This window comes from Gopherus flavomarginatus, chromosome 7 (genome assembly GCF_025201925.1).
Source record: "Gopherus flavomarginatus isolate rGopFla2 chromosome 7, rGopFla2.mat.asm, whole genome shotgun sequence".
Classification (NCBI taxonomy): Eukaryota; Metazoa; Chordata; order Testudines; family Testudinidae; genus Gopherus; species Gopherus flavomarginatus.
This window is the reverse complement of record NC_066623.1, coordinates 75,004,723-75,024,670: the sequence shown is the minus strand read 5'-3', so window position 1 is coordinate 75,024,670 and position 19,948 is coordinate 75,004,723. Positions and strand designations below refer to the sequence as shown.

At 38.3% G+C, this 19,948-nt stretch overlaps 1 protein-coding gene across 4 annotated transcripts in view; it reads left to right on the top strand.

Moving 5' to 3' along the window:
- Positions 1 to 394: 394 nt before the first annotated feature.
- NTNG1 (netrin G1) overlaps positions 395 to 19,948 on the top strand; it is a 209,142-nt gene continuing 189,588 nt past the window's right edge. For all 4 annotated transcript variants that reach the window (XM_050962390.1, XM_050962389.1, XM_050962388.1 and 1 more), the window contains exons 1-2: positions 395 to 1,337; positions 8,112 to 8,824. In XM_050962390.1, coding sequence (XP_050818347.1) covers positions 8,579 to 8,824 — 246 coding nt within the window. In that variant the 5' untranslated portion in view covers positions 395 to 1,337; positions 8,112 to 8,578. The remainder of the gene's footprint in view (positions 1,338 to 8,111; positions 8,825 to 19,948) is intronic.

Genomic DNA, 19,948 nt, shown 5'->3' with positions numbered 1-19,948 from the left:
TTGGTGCAATTGGAACAGCTAGGCTTGTTCTTCATTTAGGGGGTGGAATTTGGAAGGCTGGGCTAAAAATTGGCAAGATCCAACTTGTACCCTGACCCTTTAGTCCATTTCTGATTAAAGGCTGAGGCTTTAGTGTCTTTTAAGCCCAAGATCTTAAAGGCTTTTCCTAAGGAACAAAAAGGAGGTGCAAAGGGGGAATGCAGCAGGACATATAATCGGTGTCATGAGTTAATAAGGAACTTGTGCGAGTGGCAGGCGCGGAAATTCGGGAGAGAGAGATGGGGAGAGAGAGAGATGGAGATCTAAACGGCGTTAGGACCGCTCGGCGCGCTCAGGTCTGGAGGTGGTATAAGGTTTGCAATCCCTCTACTTGCTGGCAGTTGCAGGAGAAGATTGCTTTTAAGTGAAACGTCCCTGCCATCTCTCTGAGGTTTCATCCCCCTTAATAGTGTCCTGCCCTTAAGTTTCAGAGCTCCTTTTGCGAGCGCTGGGGGTGGGGGCACGAGAGATTTACAGTCCAGAAGAATCGCTGGCATGTATATTTCATCCGACGGACTTTCCATGTGTCTCATCTCCCTGCCATCAACGCTATATGCAGTGACACTTCTGACTTGAGCAGAGGAATGCGCGGAGGAAGCTCCGGCGAAACTGGTAGGAGAGGATCTCCTCGGCGCCAGTGCTAATTGTCGTGATTTATGTCCCCGCCGAGTACCTTCCACGGCTTCTTCTAAAATAAAACCAAAGCTGGGGCCAGCCAGGAGCGCAGCCTTTGCAGAGTGTCTAGTCGCGGAGAGCCAGGGAACGTCCTGCAGCTTCCCGGAGCCCCAGTAAAAGTTTAATGCAAAGAAGTGGCTCGAACAGACGGGAGACCCAGCGGGGCAGGCAGGAAACCCTGAGCGGTTGCTGCTGACTTGTTCCAGGGGGAGCGTGGGTCCTGGCTCCCCTTCTCTGATCCGCCGGTCGCCGAGCTTTGCGGTGGAGCCAGAGGTGTTCCTCCCCCTTCGCCCCGGGGCGAGCTCCGCGGGGCAGCTCCAGGGCAGTCTGCAGTTCCCGGGGCAGGGGCGGAGAAGGGGGCTGCAACCTGCCGGCTGGCGGGGGCTGCTCTTCTCCAGCCCTTGAACTCTTCGGCGTTACCAGGAACTTTTGTTGGGCGTGCGGCACACGCCTGCCAGGCTCCCCTCGGCTGGGGGACTGGGCACGGCGGGCGGAGCAGCTTCCCTCCCCTGCGCCGCTGGCTCCCATGCTCCTGCTGCCAGAGGGGAATGAGGCTGGGAAGGTCCCAGGCAGCGCGGTGTCCGTTCTCCTCCCCGCTCTAACGAGAGGGATTGCTCCGCATGGTGAGTACGGCTCCTTCCCGGCCTCGCTAGCGAACCGCTGCTGCCTGCCACCGCCGTGCGACGAGCGGGCAGAAGCCATGGCTGCGGGCGGGCGGGAGAGGAGCTCTGCCCAGCCCCTCGGGCGCGCCGGCTGTGAGTGGCCTGGGGGAAGAGTTGGGGCTGGGCAAGCTGGACTTTGCTTTGAGAAACTTGGCTGCCCGCAGCCCCGGGGTGCTGGTGCGGTGGCTGCACAGGCTGGGCTGTGAGGATCCCGCGCGCCGCGCTGGGGCAGAGGGCTGGTACCGGCAGGCCGGAGTGCGGTGGAGTGGTCTGTGTCCCGGGGTTTGCTCCTAGCGGATGGGCAGTGGGAGAGTAGGGGGAATTGCATACAGACTCAGTGGTAATTCTGCCTCGCTGTGGGTTTAGTTTGAATACCGCTATAGGTCTCTCCCTCGGAACAGATCTACATGGATCAGGTGGAACTATTGCCATTTTATTGGACCCCACGTAACCAATTAAGAGATTTAGCAGGAGGGTGGGGATGGAATTTACATACAAATAGAAACTGCGCCCTCTGCTGTTGCTGTGGGCTCCTCGCTGGGGAGCACATTTCTGTGCCTGCTTTCTAGTACATTGCCCTTGTGCTTTGCAAAGGGAGGAAAATTACTAGCGCGTATTTCAAAGGCGCTTTCGTTAAAAGAGCAGGCGATTGCTCGGTTTTGTTTTTGCATCCTGAATGGGCACCTGTAGATAGAGGTATTGCTCCCGCCCCTTCCCCCACCTACAAGTCGGTTAATCTATTTCTGATACATTGTCATGCCATTGAAACTCCTCTGTGGATTGTTTTCCAAATGAGCTACCCTCCTACTTCAAACATCGAATTATATTTTGGTTCACATACAAACCTTCAATCTGTTCTCATCAGTTTCCCGGCATGGAAATCATCTGTGCACTTAGACAAAAAAGATGGAGGGCATTAACTTCAAACAGGGACCTAAAAAAAAAAAACAAAAAACTGAAACACATCCGGATTTTACAGAACTCTGGAAATGGTTGGTTATAACTTCCTATTTTTTAAAACTAAAAGAGTGTTAAATAGGCCAACAAACTGGCAAAGGAGCGAATGAAAGAGCTTTTAAATGAATTCAGAAGGATTCTGCCAAAAGCGGGTCATTTGCTTCAAACAGTTTGCAGGCTATGAATAAAAATTTTTCTGCAGAAAAATATTATCAGAAATCTAATAAAAAAGTGGAATTGATGGTGTATAGGATAACCCCAATCTCCGTGGAACTGACGGTTCACTTATTCAGCTAGGAATAATTCCTTGCTTCATATCAGAAATTACAAGCAGTTTACATAATTATTAAAAAAAATGAAAAATCATTCATCAAAAAACAAATGATTTGCTACATGCTGAATAGCTAAGGCCAATAAAATGAATGGTCCTGTATTCTCTCCTAAAGTTTGTATGTTTGTTGGCTTTAATGAACACATTTATATTGCTGTGCATTAGGCTTTTAAATATTTGGTATTTTGTGCACTAAGATTCAGCCTAATTTTTGCAAAGATCTGAAAAGAGGAAGTGAATTAAATAAGTGGTACAGCTGCTTTTAAAGAGGCAGCACTTTACAGTTTTGCCTCAAGCATAATGCAACTCAACTTTAGACACTGTGGCCTGGGTAAGACTTCATGTTTTTTTTAATTTACATGGAAAAAAAATCAAAGGTGACTGTTGGTGCTTTAAAGGATGTTTCCCAGACATTTTTCACCAATTAATGGCAGTAGCCTGATCTTTCCTGTTCCTTGTCATCTGCCTTGCAGCACTGTGGCATTGATAAGGAGTTGAACCAACTTTCTGATTAGAGGTACAGAATTTGGCAACAGCACAAAACAAAATAGTGGTCATTTTAGGTTTTTTCCCCCCAATGGTAAGTCCTTAACATAACTTTCTAAAGCTGCTAAAATTATATTGAGTTTACACCACAATCTGAAGACTTTAATATCATTACACAATAAATGATCTATGAGTAGATTTTGATGAGAGCCTGTTACTTTTTTTGTTAGGAATCTTGTATCTGTAAACTGTTTTGATTGTTAATTGTAAGTGCGTAACACTTGCAAAAGAATGTAATTAGTGCTACAGAGTTGACTTAACCAATAAGAGAGAGTTAAAAAATTACAAAGGTTTTATATTAAGAACTTACAGCAGTTAAAAATGAAGGCTTTTTAATGAAAGTTTCTGAAGATTTTCATTCCACGCTGAATATTGATGATACACTGTAAGTGGTAATGTTTATGTGCTATTTTACAGGACAAAGAAAGATTTAGGGCAACCTAAATTTTTTGTAGGGTATTTCAGAATCCCTAGTGTTTTATTTGTAGAACTTCATATTCTGTTGTCTTCTGTTAATAGATCTTAGAAGTCTTATTACTCCTTTCTCCTAAAAATAGAGAAGAAAATCTTTCCATTTTCATCAGATTTATTTAACCACTTAATAGAAAAAGAATGTGAAGTTCTTCTAGTATAAATACTGATTTTGAAATATCCTAAGAATTTTTCAGGTGTTACATTTCATCAAAGATAGGAGGTAATATAATTAAACACATGAACATATTTAATTTGCATGGATGAATAACTGCATTTATGAAATGCTCAGATTTAATATATCACAGTATGTCGGTATACCACTATATGCCAAGTTTCATAAGTGGTAACAGTGAAAATATATATCAGATACTAGTTGTATCTTGTAGTATACACCGTATTTTATTCATCAATAGAAAAAAGTGATTTAGAAATTATAACCAAAGCAACCAAAAATCACCTTTACTTGTATTTTATAGGAAATATTAATGTACTCTGATTGTAGATGCAAAATTGCAATAGATTTCACTTTAAAATATTTTATATAGTCCTACTATTATACACAACTGCCATTGACTGAGTTTTTTATACATCTAAATGTTATTTCTTACACCAGCAAATGCTGTAATATGTTATCAGATAACTGACTTTTCACCTTTCTTTCTAATTCATGTGCTGCAAAAATGTGTATTTTTATCAAATTCATGGTCTGTACAAGAAATGATCACTAGCTGCCATTTTATGAAATCTACTGCATAACTGAGTTTTTGGGAAAAAATCTATAATGTAAGTACAGCAAGTTCTCACCAAGAGACTTCTGCAACACAGCAAATGCTAAGCTGCTAGGTGACAATTTTTATAATGAGAAAATTATCATAGTGTGTGTGGGAGGAGGGAAATATTCACAGTGACCAAAACAGAAACAAAGAGCGGTGTTTACTAGCATATCCTAATAAGAATTGACAGCTTCTTTTACCATAATTAATTACTGCTGGAATATACTTTTTGGCTGGAGTTGGGCTGGGTGGGGAGGGTAACTGAGCAGTCTACATAATTAAAATGCTGTGTGATGTTGGCCTGACTCAAGTTAGCCACCTGGAAACAGATTCATGTGCGTAAGGTCACTTTTACAGACGATTTTAGTCTTGGTCAACTAATGCTCTTCATGTAGAATTGCTGATACAGAGATATACATGAATTTATATTATGTGGTATATATCCACTACTTTACATACAGAGAAATGGCTTGGAAGAAAGCAGAGACAACAGGGACTTCAGCATTGGTGCTCCACAGTTGCCCAGGGAATGCCTGCTGTTTTTCAGACAGCAAGAGTTAAGGCACATGTGAAATTTCAAAAGCCTAAATGTTCTACAATTAATACAGAAAGGTTACCTCCAGTATAGCATGTGCCACAATTTTATTGAATACAGCTAGTATAATCAATTTTTCATGTAGTTTGCAGTTGCCTTTCTTTCAGTCAGTGAAGATGTCAGTCTCTGTATATCAGACCTTATGGATCATTTCAGTTTAACACAGCAGAACGCATGGTCAGTTGCTGAAGAGAGGACTACAGGGTATAGAGGATTTGGGCACAAGAAATGCATCGGTTATTATGTTTGGTGCATTTTACTCTATAGGGCCAAATGTAAGTGTATTCATGAAAACAAATCTTACCCACAGTTTGCCTGTGCAGTTTAGAGCTACAATTGGTATTGTTTAAAAGTTCAGAAACGTAATTTTAAAATTTTTGCAAGGTAATTTTTTTTAATTAGATATGTTTGGGAATAGACAACCAGGAACTAGAATGCACATAATGAATGACACTGCAGGCATAAATATAATAAAGACAAATTGTGTAGCTCTATTATAAAAGCCTCAGTGACCCATAGCATATGATATTTAATGTGCTTTGGTCAATATCTTTCTCTGTGTCAATGGGAGCTCATTAAAAGAAGATACTGCAGAGTAACTGAACCATGCCATATTAGTTCTTGCCAAAGCCTGACATTTTTAATACATTAATAATATATCTGTAATATAATGGAAGACTATTAATCACAACTGGTTATGTGCCAGAAATTTAAGCTGTAATTGGCTGCTTCTTGTCAGGATTGTCCGTCACTCAGTCCTATATCTTTCCAATACTCAAATTTCTTGCACTCTCCTGCACTTTTTCCTTGTCAGTGCACTAAATTTGATCAGTGTTATAGTCTATAATTCTGTGTAATGACCATCATTATGATGCTGACTTTCTTTCATGAGAATTGGTTATATGGTGAGAGTTGTAGCACAGTGGGTGTTGAGATAACGGCTAGCTTCACATTCATTCTCAATAGCTATATTCTCAATTCCAGTTAATACATCTGTTTACAGCCCTATCTAGTCCCACTTATTTGTCGATTGGCAGTGACAGCAGGTTATAGAGGAAAAGAAAAGAAAAACTAACAAAGAAAACGTTAAAAAAGTGTATATTTCTGACTAAATGAAAAAGGCTAAATTGAAAGACTGTTTAAACATAGTAACTTGTTGTTTCTATACAGTAACACAGCATTCACTTACTAGTTTTACCAGCTTTGCCCAAGCTCAGAATAGTTTTTCTCATCCGTCAGTACTGAATATGCACTGATTTGTCATGATCGTTTAAGGCACTTTGTAAGTTTTTATTTAGAAACAAAGAACATTTTTTTTCATGTCAGTTCCTTACTTATAGATGTTGACCTTTGTATTTGAGCTGTGTTTTTTCCCTCCAAAACAATAAAATAGACTGGAAAAAGTGGATAGAAACAGTGTAATTTGTATGCCTTTAAAAAATTACTTTAATTAATTCCAAAATAACAAGTTAAATGTTGCCAATGAAAACAGGAAGAATGGATGGTGGTTAAAAATGCTATGATACTTAATGGTCTGATTTAAAATGTATTTAATTTTTGTAAAGTATTTGAAGTTTCTGGTTTTGTAGCAAATTCAGATTTGTAAGTTTACATGTATTTAGACAAATAGCTAACTATTGCTACATGAAAATTCAGATATTCAACACACTTTCCAGTAGAATACATCACAAATCACAGCTGTATAATAACATTTTATGAAATGAATATAATGGAAAATTGCACTTGCGTCCATAAGGCAATTATTGTAAATTACTTTGCTATGGAAACACACTTCAGCCATCTGTTGGCATTTCATAGTGTGTGTGGCTTATTTCAGTTTAAGATGGTGCAGTATTTAAATATAGTCAACCCGTTTGTGAAATTGCTTTGAAGACAACTTTTGCTCTTTCTTGAAAATGTGTATTATAAAACAAGGCGTATGTGATAGAATGTCTTTCATATTTTTATGACATAGGAAGATTCATCATACTAACTAGAATATTAGACTACAGACATTAATTGAGCTATGCAACATTATGATTTATAGTTGTCTGTAAACATGAATTTTAAGAGGTTGTTTAGATTGTAAGAGTCAGCTAAAGAGTTGAAAAGTACAGTAGTAGCTGAATGCATCCTTCTTTTCATAAAGGAGCTGATCCTATTCCCATTGAAGTCAGTGGCCAAACTTCCAATATCTTCAATTGGAACAGGATTGATCGCAAAATTAGAGAAAACTGCATTGGCTTATATAAATGACTTCTGAATTTGTAATATGTTGTTTTTAAGGTTTATGATTTTATGTCCTGGTATTTTACATCTTACAAAAATATGCAGAACTGTTTGGGGGGTATTTCTGTTACAGAAATAAACAAGAGGTAGATATGTAAAAATAATTAAGAAAACATGGGGCTCATGTTAAAGGGGAAATTGTTAATATAATAAGCTACAGGTGAGCCAGTTGTTATCTTTATCATTAAATGCAATTTAAAAAAAGGAGCAAAGTTTTTTCAATACTAATGAGAAAATCCAAACAGACAAATGTGTGCTCCTAATAACTCTCTTATTAAGCTAACAAAAGCATAGAGGCATACGAGGCATTTTGAGGTCTCCGAGATCCTCATTCCAAGAGACAGAAAGCACACCGGTAATTGTCATCTTTGTCACTGTAATAAAAGATCCACTCTGCTGTTCTCCCTGGTAGGTTAGATTTCCCCTGCCTCATTGGTTATAAAATACGAGAAATGTTTAAGTTCTGTTGTTTGCCTTTCAGGTTTTGCCAAGATGGAAATGTCATTTTTGAAGCAAAAACCTGTAGCTCACATGAAATGTTATAAATCTGTCTTTGTTAGAGAAGAATTAAATCTTTCATGTTGAAATACTTTTCACTGTGAATGATTTTGATAGTTTGTTCATTCTAGCAAAGCACCCATAGTAAAGGTTGTCTATATTACACCAATTTGCTTTATATTGCATCAGACCTCCAAAATGTCAACATTTCATATATTTTTATAATGCATTGATTCTTGGACAATAACTCTTACTCTTATTGTTTCTAAAAGGATGTTGGTGCCAGAAGAAAAGAGTGATTGATGGGAAACAGACACCAGGCTATAGACACTCATCCTTTTGCTTCAGATGCTGATTTATCAGTGCGTCTAGATATCCCTTGTGAGCTTTGAACACGGAGGATCACTCGGGGTTATCAACAGTACAAGTGAAGACCTACAGCTTTGCTAAATTAGTATCTGCTCTCGGATATCTTTTACAAAAAGCCCTGATAGACACATGATAAGACAAAGAACAAGCTTCAGATTTCTGTGAAAAGCTGTTCTTTGAATATGTTAGGCTTCCGCCAAAGTCTTCAACTTAGCAAAGCAAGTACCGTATTCAACGTTTCACGTTCAGTTGTGGAATCTGTTTTATAAGATACATACATAAATGTACATGTACATATATTTATCATCTATAGACTATCATTAAATCAGTACTGGTTATAATTATCAAGGCGATTTCAAAGGATTTAGAGATGTATTTGTCAAGATTCCTGTCACTTCATGCCCTTTGGGTTACTGTATCTTCAGTGATGCAGCATTATCCTTCAGTGTGGGGACATTATGACGTATGTAAGACTCAGATTTACACAGAAGAAGGAAAAATTTGGGATTACATGGCCTGTCAGCCGGAAGCCAGAGACATGATCAAATATGTGAAAGTGACCCTGGATCCCCCTGATATAACATGTGGAGATCCTCCTGAGACCTTCTGTGCAATGGTAAGGCAAACTTTTCAATGGTCCTTTCCTAGATAGTTTCAGGATGTTTTTCTGTAATAGGCAGAGGCAAAGTAGAAATCCCCAGTTCAGTTATGATCCAGGCAAAACTACATAATATTATGAGCTTGTAAATGTGAAAGGCTTCTGAGAAACAAAGCAATAAGAAATAAGCAATCTTCATTAAAACACATTAGGCTGTAGGATAAATGGTTCATTTAGTTAAAACCCAATGCTGTTTCACTTGAAATTAATGGCAATGCTTGCGGTGGACTTAAATGAAAACAGCATCAAGCTTCTAGTGCACTAATCTTTCACCTGGGTGTCTTTGCATGGGTTATTTGTGAAAAAGAGTTTGGTGGTTTGATTTTAGTGTGTTCACATCATGAAACCACCATAATGTGGTGTAATTAGGCAACCTTGCCCAATAGAAGCCTACAATTAGAATACTTAAATTTGTTGCAGGTTTAAGGAGGAGGGTGCATTGACAGCATTTTCAGGGAAGTATGCACAGCTCTAACCATTGTTACTTAATGCTTCGTTATCATGAGCCATAAATGTTCACAGTTGTATTTATGGGCAGCATTAAAAGAAACACCATTAGCTAGGGTCTGATTTTTCAGAGGTGTTGAGTACCTGTATTTTCCTGCGACCTTAATTAGATTTGTGGGTGCCCAGCACTTCTAAAAATCATGCCCAGGGGTCTTAAGCCAGGTTTTCTGCATCTGGGGTCCCTAAAATTAGAAGCCAATTGTGAAAATGTTGCCCTTGGTAAATAGTTGTGCCAGCTGTGAAGAACAAGGCACTATGGATGCGTCAAAACATTACACCTGAGTAAAGCTGGATGCATAAATGTTTGCCAGGTCAGATCCTAGGAGATTTTTAATGTTGGAAGAAATTTTCAGCTTGTAGAGGCATTCTTTTAGCTTACATTATATAGAAAATTAATTTTCTTTCAGTAGAACGTTAATTTCTGTTGAAAACTATTATTCCTTGATAGGAAAATGTAGTTTTGAAGTATATATCATATTTATAATGTTATACATGGTTCATTTTATTAAGAGATCAGTAAAGCAATAGAAATTTGTGTAATTTTAGCTAATTTAGCTCTGGGAAACTAATGAGTTCTTATAAATAAGTTTACTGTAAATTAAAATAACCTACTAAATATATTTGTTTGCCTGTATATTATCCATATGGAGATCATTATTACTCTGTGACAAACAGGTCTATTCTGGGGAAAATGAACTTTTGAATAGCTTATGGCATCATTTTCAATGCCTAGAACTCTTAAAGGTGTTCAGGTCCAATCACACACATATTTAGGATGTTGTATGCATGCACATTGACTCACCACATACACTGCACTGATATCATACATGAAGCAATTACGTTGGTTTTGTACCTTTTGTTTGCACCACTTGCACTCTGCCTACTAATCTATCCCAACTAACACTGTATCAGACAGACACCATTTTTATTTTAATAAACATAACTTGCCAGTGTAATATTTTCTTCTCTCTTCCTACTCAGGCTATCAGGTTGGGCAGCACAGCTACATACCACTGCTTCCTGAGAGGGGATTGATTTGCTAAAATCTAAACCTTATTAATATCACTTTTAATTCCATTACTAATCCCTGGTTCATAATGAAACTCCTCTCAGACTCTTAGCTAAGAAACCCCTACTGGCTGCTGCTGTAGTTTGCATATAGAACTAAGATTGTTATGAACATGCGTATAAAACTGAAATGACAACATAAAAATATGATTTGCTCTTTGTGTTTAGACAAATTTGGCTGTCATAGCCCTATTCAACACCCCAGTGGCTTAAAAATGGTAAAATTATCTGCAGCCTGCAGCTAATTTTCTGGATAGGTTAAACGGAAGCTTTGAAAAGAAGCCTACAGACGGAAGAGTCATCCGCGTTTGTACAATTTATGGAGCAGAAGTGCTGATGACAGTAGAAATTCAAGCCCTAGAGTGCTCCTCTGGATTTCATAGTCAATCAAAACTAAATTAAGAAACAAAGATTATTAAAAAGTCTTCTGTGCATGTAATTCTGGCATAATATTATGAGGTGGACATTAAATGTTTCCCTCTGAGACTTTCAGCATCATTAATGCAGCATGTCTTTAATTACAAGTAGGCTCATATTACTAAAAAATAGGGAAAATAAAGTACTCTGTGGTATAGTGAGCAATGCCATTATTATGTTTACTGAAATAATTAAAAGAAGGGATATCATTCTTCTAAGTAACTTATAAGTCAAAATGTGCAATGAAAATGGAAACACTCATATGTATGCAGCGTAACTGAGTATAACAATTTAATGCAGTGGTATAGAAGCATTATTAAGTATAATTCCACCTAGCAGAATTCCTAGCAGATGTGTTATTGTGAAAAGGCGTTCTCTTCTTTTTTTTATGGATTGTAAATATTAAGGTACAAATTTTACTCTGTTACATCTGTGCTATTCTGTTAATAAGCGTGAGATTGTATGGGTTTATTTGGCTAAAGTTGAGGCTGTAGTGGATTGCTTAATGTGAATCTTCATACATGTACATTTGAAGAGACTATATGAATGTGAAAAGTATTGCTGTCTTTACCTACATTACCTGAATTAATCCATCTATTTTCCATACCTTTTTAATGTTTAGGTTTAATTAACAGTAATTAAAGTTAGCAGTGTTTTGTAAGGGTATCTTAAGTTCAGATAACAATGTTTTTTGCCTTGGAATTTCCTATTATTTTAAGAAATATTTTATTATATAGCATAATAAAATGAGGAAATACACTATGTGCACCATGCGATTGTAGGGAGCCTTTGCCAACCCCTGTCCCATCTTTCAGCCCCATGTGGAGACCAATCACAATATCACTTCTTGCATTCACTAGAGCATGAGGACTGTGCCAGGGTGAGTCGCTAGCCATTTTGAAGTGGATGAGAAGAAGGTGACTTGTCCAGCAGGTCCAGAGTTGGCCAGCCAGTACAGGGACTACACATTGCAGCTTCATCAGGGGTGACACAGCATTGACACTCCCTCACATGCAAAGGAACTCCAAGTGGTGGTGTGCCTCTCTCTCAGCTCCCAATGTGAAAGTGAAACTTTAGTCTTATGAAAGAGAAAAAAGTAAATGTATGTAATGACAGTAGAAACAAAAGATGGCTTGGTGGAACCTGCAGGATGCTTGTTTTCTTTGCAATATAAAGGCAGCTGAAAAAAATATCCTCATAAGTCAAAATTTAAGACTCAGGTTATGGGAATATCTGATTTATTTATTTCATTTATTAACTCATTTCAAGGCTTACTTGTGAATTACTGAGAAGAATCTGTCAATTTGAATTTTTAGCTCCAAATTTACATTTTGTAAAAACAAGTTTTTACAAAACCTAAGCTAAGCAGAAGTGTGCCAATGAAATTCTTAATGTGTTAAACTGTCTTTCAGTGGAAACAGAATTTTCTGAATCAAACCTACCCTTGCATTGTTTGCAATTCCCTTCAATGTTTGCAATGCAGCCACTGCAACAATGTGCCAAGTGCATAAACAAGTACTGGACAGTGTGTTTTAATGTTTGTTTTTGCCTATGTTTTTTTTTTTCTTCAGTATGTCAAATTAACTTTGAATATTAGATTGTAGCTAACAACTCCCTTCAGTGTCAGTAGATGGTTACCGCAATAACTGTAGATGTGAACAAGGTAAGGAATTGTAGTGTCACCATGTAAACATTCAGAAGTAATAAGAAAAAATTAGCAGAAAATTATATTAGTGCTCTTACCACCTGGAAACAACTGTATAATGTAACAGTTTACTAGAGAGATAGCGGTAGACACATAGATTTTCTTTGGTAGACTTATTCGGACAAGCAACTTAATTCTTACACAGATTGTCTTAAATACCCGTAGGGAACTAGTTTCTATAACTAGAGTTTGGCTCTGTCCACAAACAAGCTTTCACCCATCTTTGTAACTGCTTATGAGCGTGGTTGGTTCCAAACATAGGGCATGTCTACACTGAAGTCGAATGTTTGAGTGTAGCCCATGTAGACATAGCTGAGCTAGCTTTAATTGAGTTAGCATGAGTACCAGTAGCCAGGAAACCATGGCAGCAGAGGCTTCAGTGTGGGCTAGGGTGACCAGATAGCAAGTGTGAAAAATCGGGACGGAGTGGGGGGTAATTGGTGCCTATGTAAGAAAAAGCCCTCGAAATCAGGACTGCCCCTATAAAAACGGGACATTTAGTCACCCTAACCTGGGCTAGCTGCCCAGATAAGTACCTAGGGTCCTAGATGGGCTTGTACAATCCATGCTGCCACAGCTTCACTGCTGTTGGTACTCACACTAGCTACATTAAATCTATCTTTCATATGTCTACACATGCTGCAGTCACACCTCCAAATGCAGTGTAAACATACCCATAGTTTGCATCCACATACAATGTGGTTAGAACTCAGTTCTTAGATGTGGCAGCTAACCGCATTTCAACCTTGTCATGTGGCACAGAGTTGTCTTCCTGTAACCAGCATACTGTTTTCTTTGCTGGGTGGACAGGACCCTCCCACTCCCAATATGTTGGCTGGTTTTCATTATTCCCAGTTTTCTGCACATAGGACATTCCAGAATGCATGGTCCCACATGTTGCTGGTGCAGCTCTGAATGCATTCTCTTACCTTCTGGGGCATGATGTATCATGGTGACTCTGGATTTGCAAACACAGCATAAGTTTTAAAATAAATAAAATGTATTCCCAGTAAAATAATATTTATTTTAAAAAAACATTCCTGACAGATTCAGTTCCATTCACAGTTGAATTATAGTGGCTCACTGTCAATATAACTGTGTCAGGAATGTCCCCTGAATTCTTAATGTCACCTGTAATAAAAAAATTGATATATAAATGAACCCATTTCTAGTAATATACTGCAACCTGCACTGCTACTGCTAAGGTACAGTTGATCATGAGGCGATGGCTCATGGATTTCAAGCTTTAGGGAGTCCCTAAGAACAGGATTTGCTGTAGAAGAGTAGTATAATCTATATAGTAGTGTCCCAACAAACGCTCACTGTCTGAGGTTATGTTATTATGGTGTAACATCACTATATGGCTACACTGTGTCAGGATGATGTATCATTAGGAACCTCTACTTTACTGTGTGTAGGTGTGCTAGAACACAGCAAATGGTAGACTCTGTTTTTGCAAGGGATAGGTGAACCTGAACTGCCTCCCAATACAGTACTTGCTTTATGACATTATTTCATTGCCATGCCAGCCAAGAAAAACTTGTGCTATAAAAGCCCAGTCCTGGATTACAATACCTGCGGAACTCATCTGGCATCTGAGGGGTCTTCAAGTCCTGTACAAAGTCAAAAGAACTGTTACTGTTACACTGTACCATAGTAGGATGTTCATATGGGTTCACTTTTAAGATGACATAAGACAGTTTCCAAAGATTAACATTTATTAACACGTTGGTTTTTTATTTTTTTTTCTTTTTAGTCATAAAGTGACCAGTCCAATGCATAGACTAAGGTTCCATGCACTCCCTCCTGAAAACACGTAACTGGGTACATATCTTTATTCATATGAATATCCCCATAGCGTTAAATGGGGCTATTCACATGAGAAGTTATATATGTGCATAAGTATTTCTAGGATCAGAGCCTAAGAGCCATCTCATTCCCTTTGCTTCATGGAACAGAGCAGAGAGGATGAAATGCATGGAAGCACTAGCATACCCTGCTGGCAGTTACAGGTTGTTTGAAACCATTTAAGCAAGTTATCCTTTACTCCAGGGATCAGCAACCTTTCAGAAGTGGTGTGCCAAGTCTTCATTTATTCACTCTAAGGTCTTGTGTGCCAGTAATACATTTTAACGTTTTTAGAAGGTCTCTTTCTATAAGTCTATAATATATAACTAAACTCTTGTTGTATGTAAAGTAAATAAGGTTTTTAAAATGTTTAAGAAACTTCATTTAAAATTAAATTAAAATGCAGAGCTTCCCGGACTGATGGCCAGGATCCGGGTAGTGTGAGTGCCACTGAAAATCAGCTTGCGTGCCGCCTTCGGCACGCGTGCCATAGGTTGCCTTTCCCTGCTTTACTCCATGTGGAGAAAAAAATTCATTACATGGCCTTGCTTAAGGGGACTAGGAAATGGTGAGACTGTAGGTGCTGTTAAATTTTCCTCTGAGTTAGTGCCACTCACCTTCATTGTTTCTATTATGATTCAAAGTAGAAACTGTTTTATGGAGACTGAAATTTCCTGTATGTGAAAATAAGTGCATGTATTTCCAGATTTCTTGCAAGTAGCCAAAAGCAGGCCCCAGATACTGGAATTACTTAGCCAAATGTTTCCTCTATCAGTGCAGAGACCATAATATTCTACCCTGAAAAATTGATAATAGCCCTTGAAGCTGTTATGTTCTTTGACTGATGAGGCAAAGGGGCCTTTGCACTTAAAAATTTAGTCTCGCTAGACTGAGAAGTGCAAACACAATCTTCTGAACTAATTTACCTGAAGAGACAATGTCCACAGATCTATATTTATACACTGTTTGATTTTTGTATACATTTTTCCTCTGCAGTTTAATATATCCACAAAGGTCACATGCAGTGACACCATTTGGATATGTAGGTGTGAGTATGGCTATGGATAGTAGTCTATGAGGGTATTTTAATAATATTTTTGTCGTGTGAAGCCAATGATTTCATGATTTTTGTTTATTTTTATATTGCTCCTCTCCCTCATCCAGTCCAGTTTCTTCACAGTGAACACTGTATTGCATGGATATTGGAAAGGCCTTGTATTTTCACCATGCAAATACTTATGCATGCAAGTAGTTCTACATCAATGCCGTGGTGTTTTCCATGTTCTGTTTTCCATAGAACATTTCTGTTTCTCATCATTTAATTCTGTAGACAGTTTTTTCTACATGGAATTTATAAATAAAATGAGAAATGAGCTGAAGTGAATTTTAATTGTTTACTCCATGTAAAAAACAGTTCTCTAGTTGAGACATTTTGTCAAGTTCCAGACCAGAGAGAATTTTTACTGCCAAGTAGTTGTAAGGCCTTTAAAAGGGGACAGCATTATGATAAGAAGAGCATTTTCTTATGTGTAAATACAGTGTCTTTCCTGTGCTTGTTACATTTTTATCTGTAAAACTGTCAAGAGCCATCACTGTAACTCAACAATTTGATTTTTGCCATCTATACCTGCTCATAAGGCACTTTCTTCCAGTGAAAACTAGAAACAGAGCCGATTATGGATGACATTTACAAATGACTGCAAAAAAACCCAACTAAACAGCAAACAAATTAAAAAAAAAAAGACATCATTTAAAAAGCACCCTATGTATAACCAAAAATTACAGAATGTGATTCTTGTAACTACTAAAACAGTTCTTACTATATGTTCCATTTTCTACTTCTATTTTTAGCTGAGCCCTCCAAAGTCTGGTAGGCCCCTTGGCTTCATTGCCCAGATGGATCTAACAAGCAGAAACAATACTGTAGGGATAGCCTGCAGAAATATCCTGGAGAAACTCTAACAAGATGCCTCATATACAGAAGTATGTTCAAATTTCCAATGCCATTATGCAACATTTAAACAGTGCACTCCCCTTTCCCTGTCTAAAAATCTGGGAAGCTCATTATTCACTAGAAAGCCAACTTTTTCCTCGTTTAGATGATTATGAAATAAAAGTAGCTCTTGAACATAATAGGGGCTACGTACAAGCTTTGTGCTCACACCCATCATTCTTCAGTTTGGATATCTCAAATTTTATATTTTCAAGCAACCAAGATGAAAATGTTGTGCTTCTGTAGATATCAATATTCGCTACCATCAGCAGGAAAACTTGTCATTTGAAGCTTGAAGAAAAGCTTGGGGTTGGAAGAAGATGATTTAGAAGCAACAATGTAAAGTGAACTTTATTGGTGATGCATTGGTTTTGATTTTTTTAAAAATGCTCTGTCTCATTTTTTCCTATGGAAAAAGATATTTAAGAGTAAAGCATGATCTATACTTACCTTTAAAAGTAAGTGGTTGAAATTTTTTATGTGGTCTGTAGAGGACTCTGGCAGACACTAGCTTAGTCTCCTAAGGGCTGTAATACTCTAGTTTAATTCATGTTACTTGAGTCAATACAGAGGTAATTAGGTTTTTAGTGGCCTGTGATGAGCAGGTCAGACTGGAAACTGGAGGTTCCCTCTGTCTTTAAACTCTACGATGGTATAATTCTAGAGGGAGATTTTCAAAACCACAAATAGCCATTAGCATTGAAAATCTCCTCCTTTGAAACATATCTTTCATTAAAATTAATTTGCACCATTTAAGGACCTGAACCAACATTGATTGAAGTAAATGGAAAGACTCTCATTGATGGCCTGATCCAAAAATCTACTTACATATGTCAGTTGTGTAATGAAGATATGTGTCTAAATCCCCTAGATTGCTTTGGAAATCTCAATCAATCTAATCTATTTTAGGTAAAAGCACAATTATGAATATGCTTTCTTTGTATTTACATTCCATGTCATGAGTACTTTCACTCAAAAGCTCTTTTTCAGTATATTAAACCTGTTTGTTTATTATGTAAATGTTTGTTTTCGGATATCCTCACCTACAGAACTATTGAAAGCAAGGGTCAAAGTCTCCAGTGGCTGGACAAGAATTGATTACTGGGATACGTTTTGTTCTTTGATACATTTACTGCACTTCTAGCATAGCATATTTTAACAATTTTTAACTGGAAAGTGCCATGTCACACATCCGAGAAAGACAAGGTGGCTTAGACCCAGACCTGAAGAAGAGCTCTGTGAAGCTCAAAAGCTAGTCTCTTCCACCATTGGTCCAGTAAAAGATATAACCTTACCCACCATGTCTCTCTCTCTTATCCTGGTATCAACACCACTACAACAACACTGCAAACAAAAATGTCACACATATCACAGTCTGGATATTAAAATATATTGTTTTACTTTTATGAGTCCTACAGCTTGTTTGTAAATAACAAGAACAGAAGAACCTGTTAATGAATAATCTCCCAATTTTTCTCCATAATTATGCCATCATTAATTGTGGCACTGTATAGTAGTTAAGTGTCTCTGAGCTCATCCTTTATAAGCCCCAATTTTCATGGGTTTAGAAGTAGGTCTCTGAACAGGAGTAAATCAAAATACTTTTTTAAAATTAAAAAACAGTTGCATTTTTAGCATAATTAGTTGGCTATTAATAATGTAAACTGTGTCCTTTTTAACAGTAAAATAATGGCCAAGTTACTGATGTGTGAAAATGCTCGGTATTTTTCATACCCAATTTTTTTTATCCATCCACACATTTCCTTTTCTCTCTTGCACTGTTTTAGAGAACTGAACAAAGTCTTCCTTTGGCAAAAGGCAGAGAATGAAAACTTCTAAATTTAGAGTGAGATCATTCCCATATGCTTTGATTTTGGTGCCAGCAAAGGACTCAGACCTTGCTATCTGAACTGGTACCAGTTTTGCTGAGCTGCAGCATAGGAATAGAGCCAGCTCTCTCTCACATATATGTTACCATTGGGTTGGTTCTCTGTGTAGTGTTCTCAGACACTGTGGGCCAGATTCTCAGCTGGGGTAATTGGCATGGCTCCATTGACTTGAATAGAGCTGTGCTAACTTGCATCAGCAGAGGGTCTGTCCCTGTACATCTGCTGCCTCTGTTGAGATTCAGGCCTGATACAATCTGTCTCTCCATTCTTCCCTGGGTACCAGCCCTTCACGAGTTCTTCCTTTGGCCTCACTAAAATAGTATCCTCTTCAAAGTGATGAAAATTGAAAAAAACTGTCCTTGTAGAGAATACAAAAGACAGAAATCTGGAGATGCTTCAAAGAATGCAGTGATATTACCTGTGCCCCCCTGACTGTACATGGTGGATTCTGGATCTGAGAATTTTTCCTTCCACACACTAGTTTGAGAAGAAGCCACAACCAAAGGATTTCTCATTTCTTATCCTCTTCCTTCTCTCTATTGAACAACATAATCTTCCACCAGATGGAAAGGCTTCCATCTACACCCTCAGAAGTCTATGTCCCTCCAGACCCAGGTTGTCAACCAGTGGCAGGTACTTAAATCTTAAGGTCAAACACTTCAGTGGCAATATGGTAGAAGTGTGCACTGAAATGTGATCTATATTATGACATCTCTCACAGAAGCAGCCACCTTCCCAGTCCGCACACTCAGAGGAAGTAAACATGCTGTGCAGCAAAAGTACATGGAAAGGCCCTGAAAGTTTAGGGTTTTTAATAGGCAATATTTGACTCTTCTGATCAGCACTAATCTGACGAAGAATTTGGAGCAAATATCATTCTGGTCGTTTTATATTGTCAAGTGCCAAGTAGTGCTAAAAGGCCAATTTGGAATGATAAAATTAGTGCATAATATCAGACATACATCAGTGAACAGCAAAACAGCACTGAGTCCAACAGAAACCTCTGACATTTTTGTCCCTTTTTCTCAATCCCACTTTCAGAGTAATACAAGGTAGGTAGAGTATGCTAATACAATTTTCCAGAGTCTTGTTCTTTCCCTAGGGCACTTCCTTCTGAAACCTTATTTAAAGCAGAGATTCTCAACCGCCATCACAGTTGTCACTAATTGGTGCCCTTGCTGGCCACAAAAACTGAATGCATGTGAGGGAGTCTTCACCCCACAGGGGTTTCCCCCACAGGTTAGAATTGAAATACTGCCTGGGAAGCATTGGGAAAACTGTTGGTATTGCTGATTTTACTTTGGATCAGCTCTGGGCTTAGCTTATCAATGCCATAGGTATGAAATCTTTCATAAGCACTAAAACATATTTTTAGAAAAAGATAAAATAACAACCTAGGTGTTTAGCAGCATCTTATAAATCTGCAAAATACTTTGCTGTGAAGATGTTCAGGTCCACAGTAAATTGCTGAGAAAGTTTAGTTGCCAATGTTTTGCTTTGGGAGTTGAGTACTAGATAGCGCTCTTCCTAGGCAGATAGCCTTAGAGGTCTTTGGTCTCTGTCTCCTGTCAGAAGTGGTAGAGCATTGATACAGGGGAGCTTGGTGATAAGTTAGCCTTCATGCTCAAACCTTATGATAGCAGTGCACAGATTAA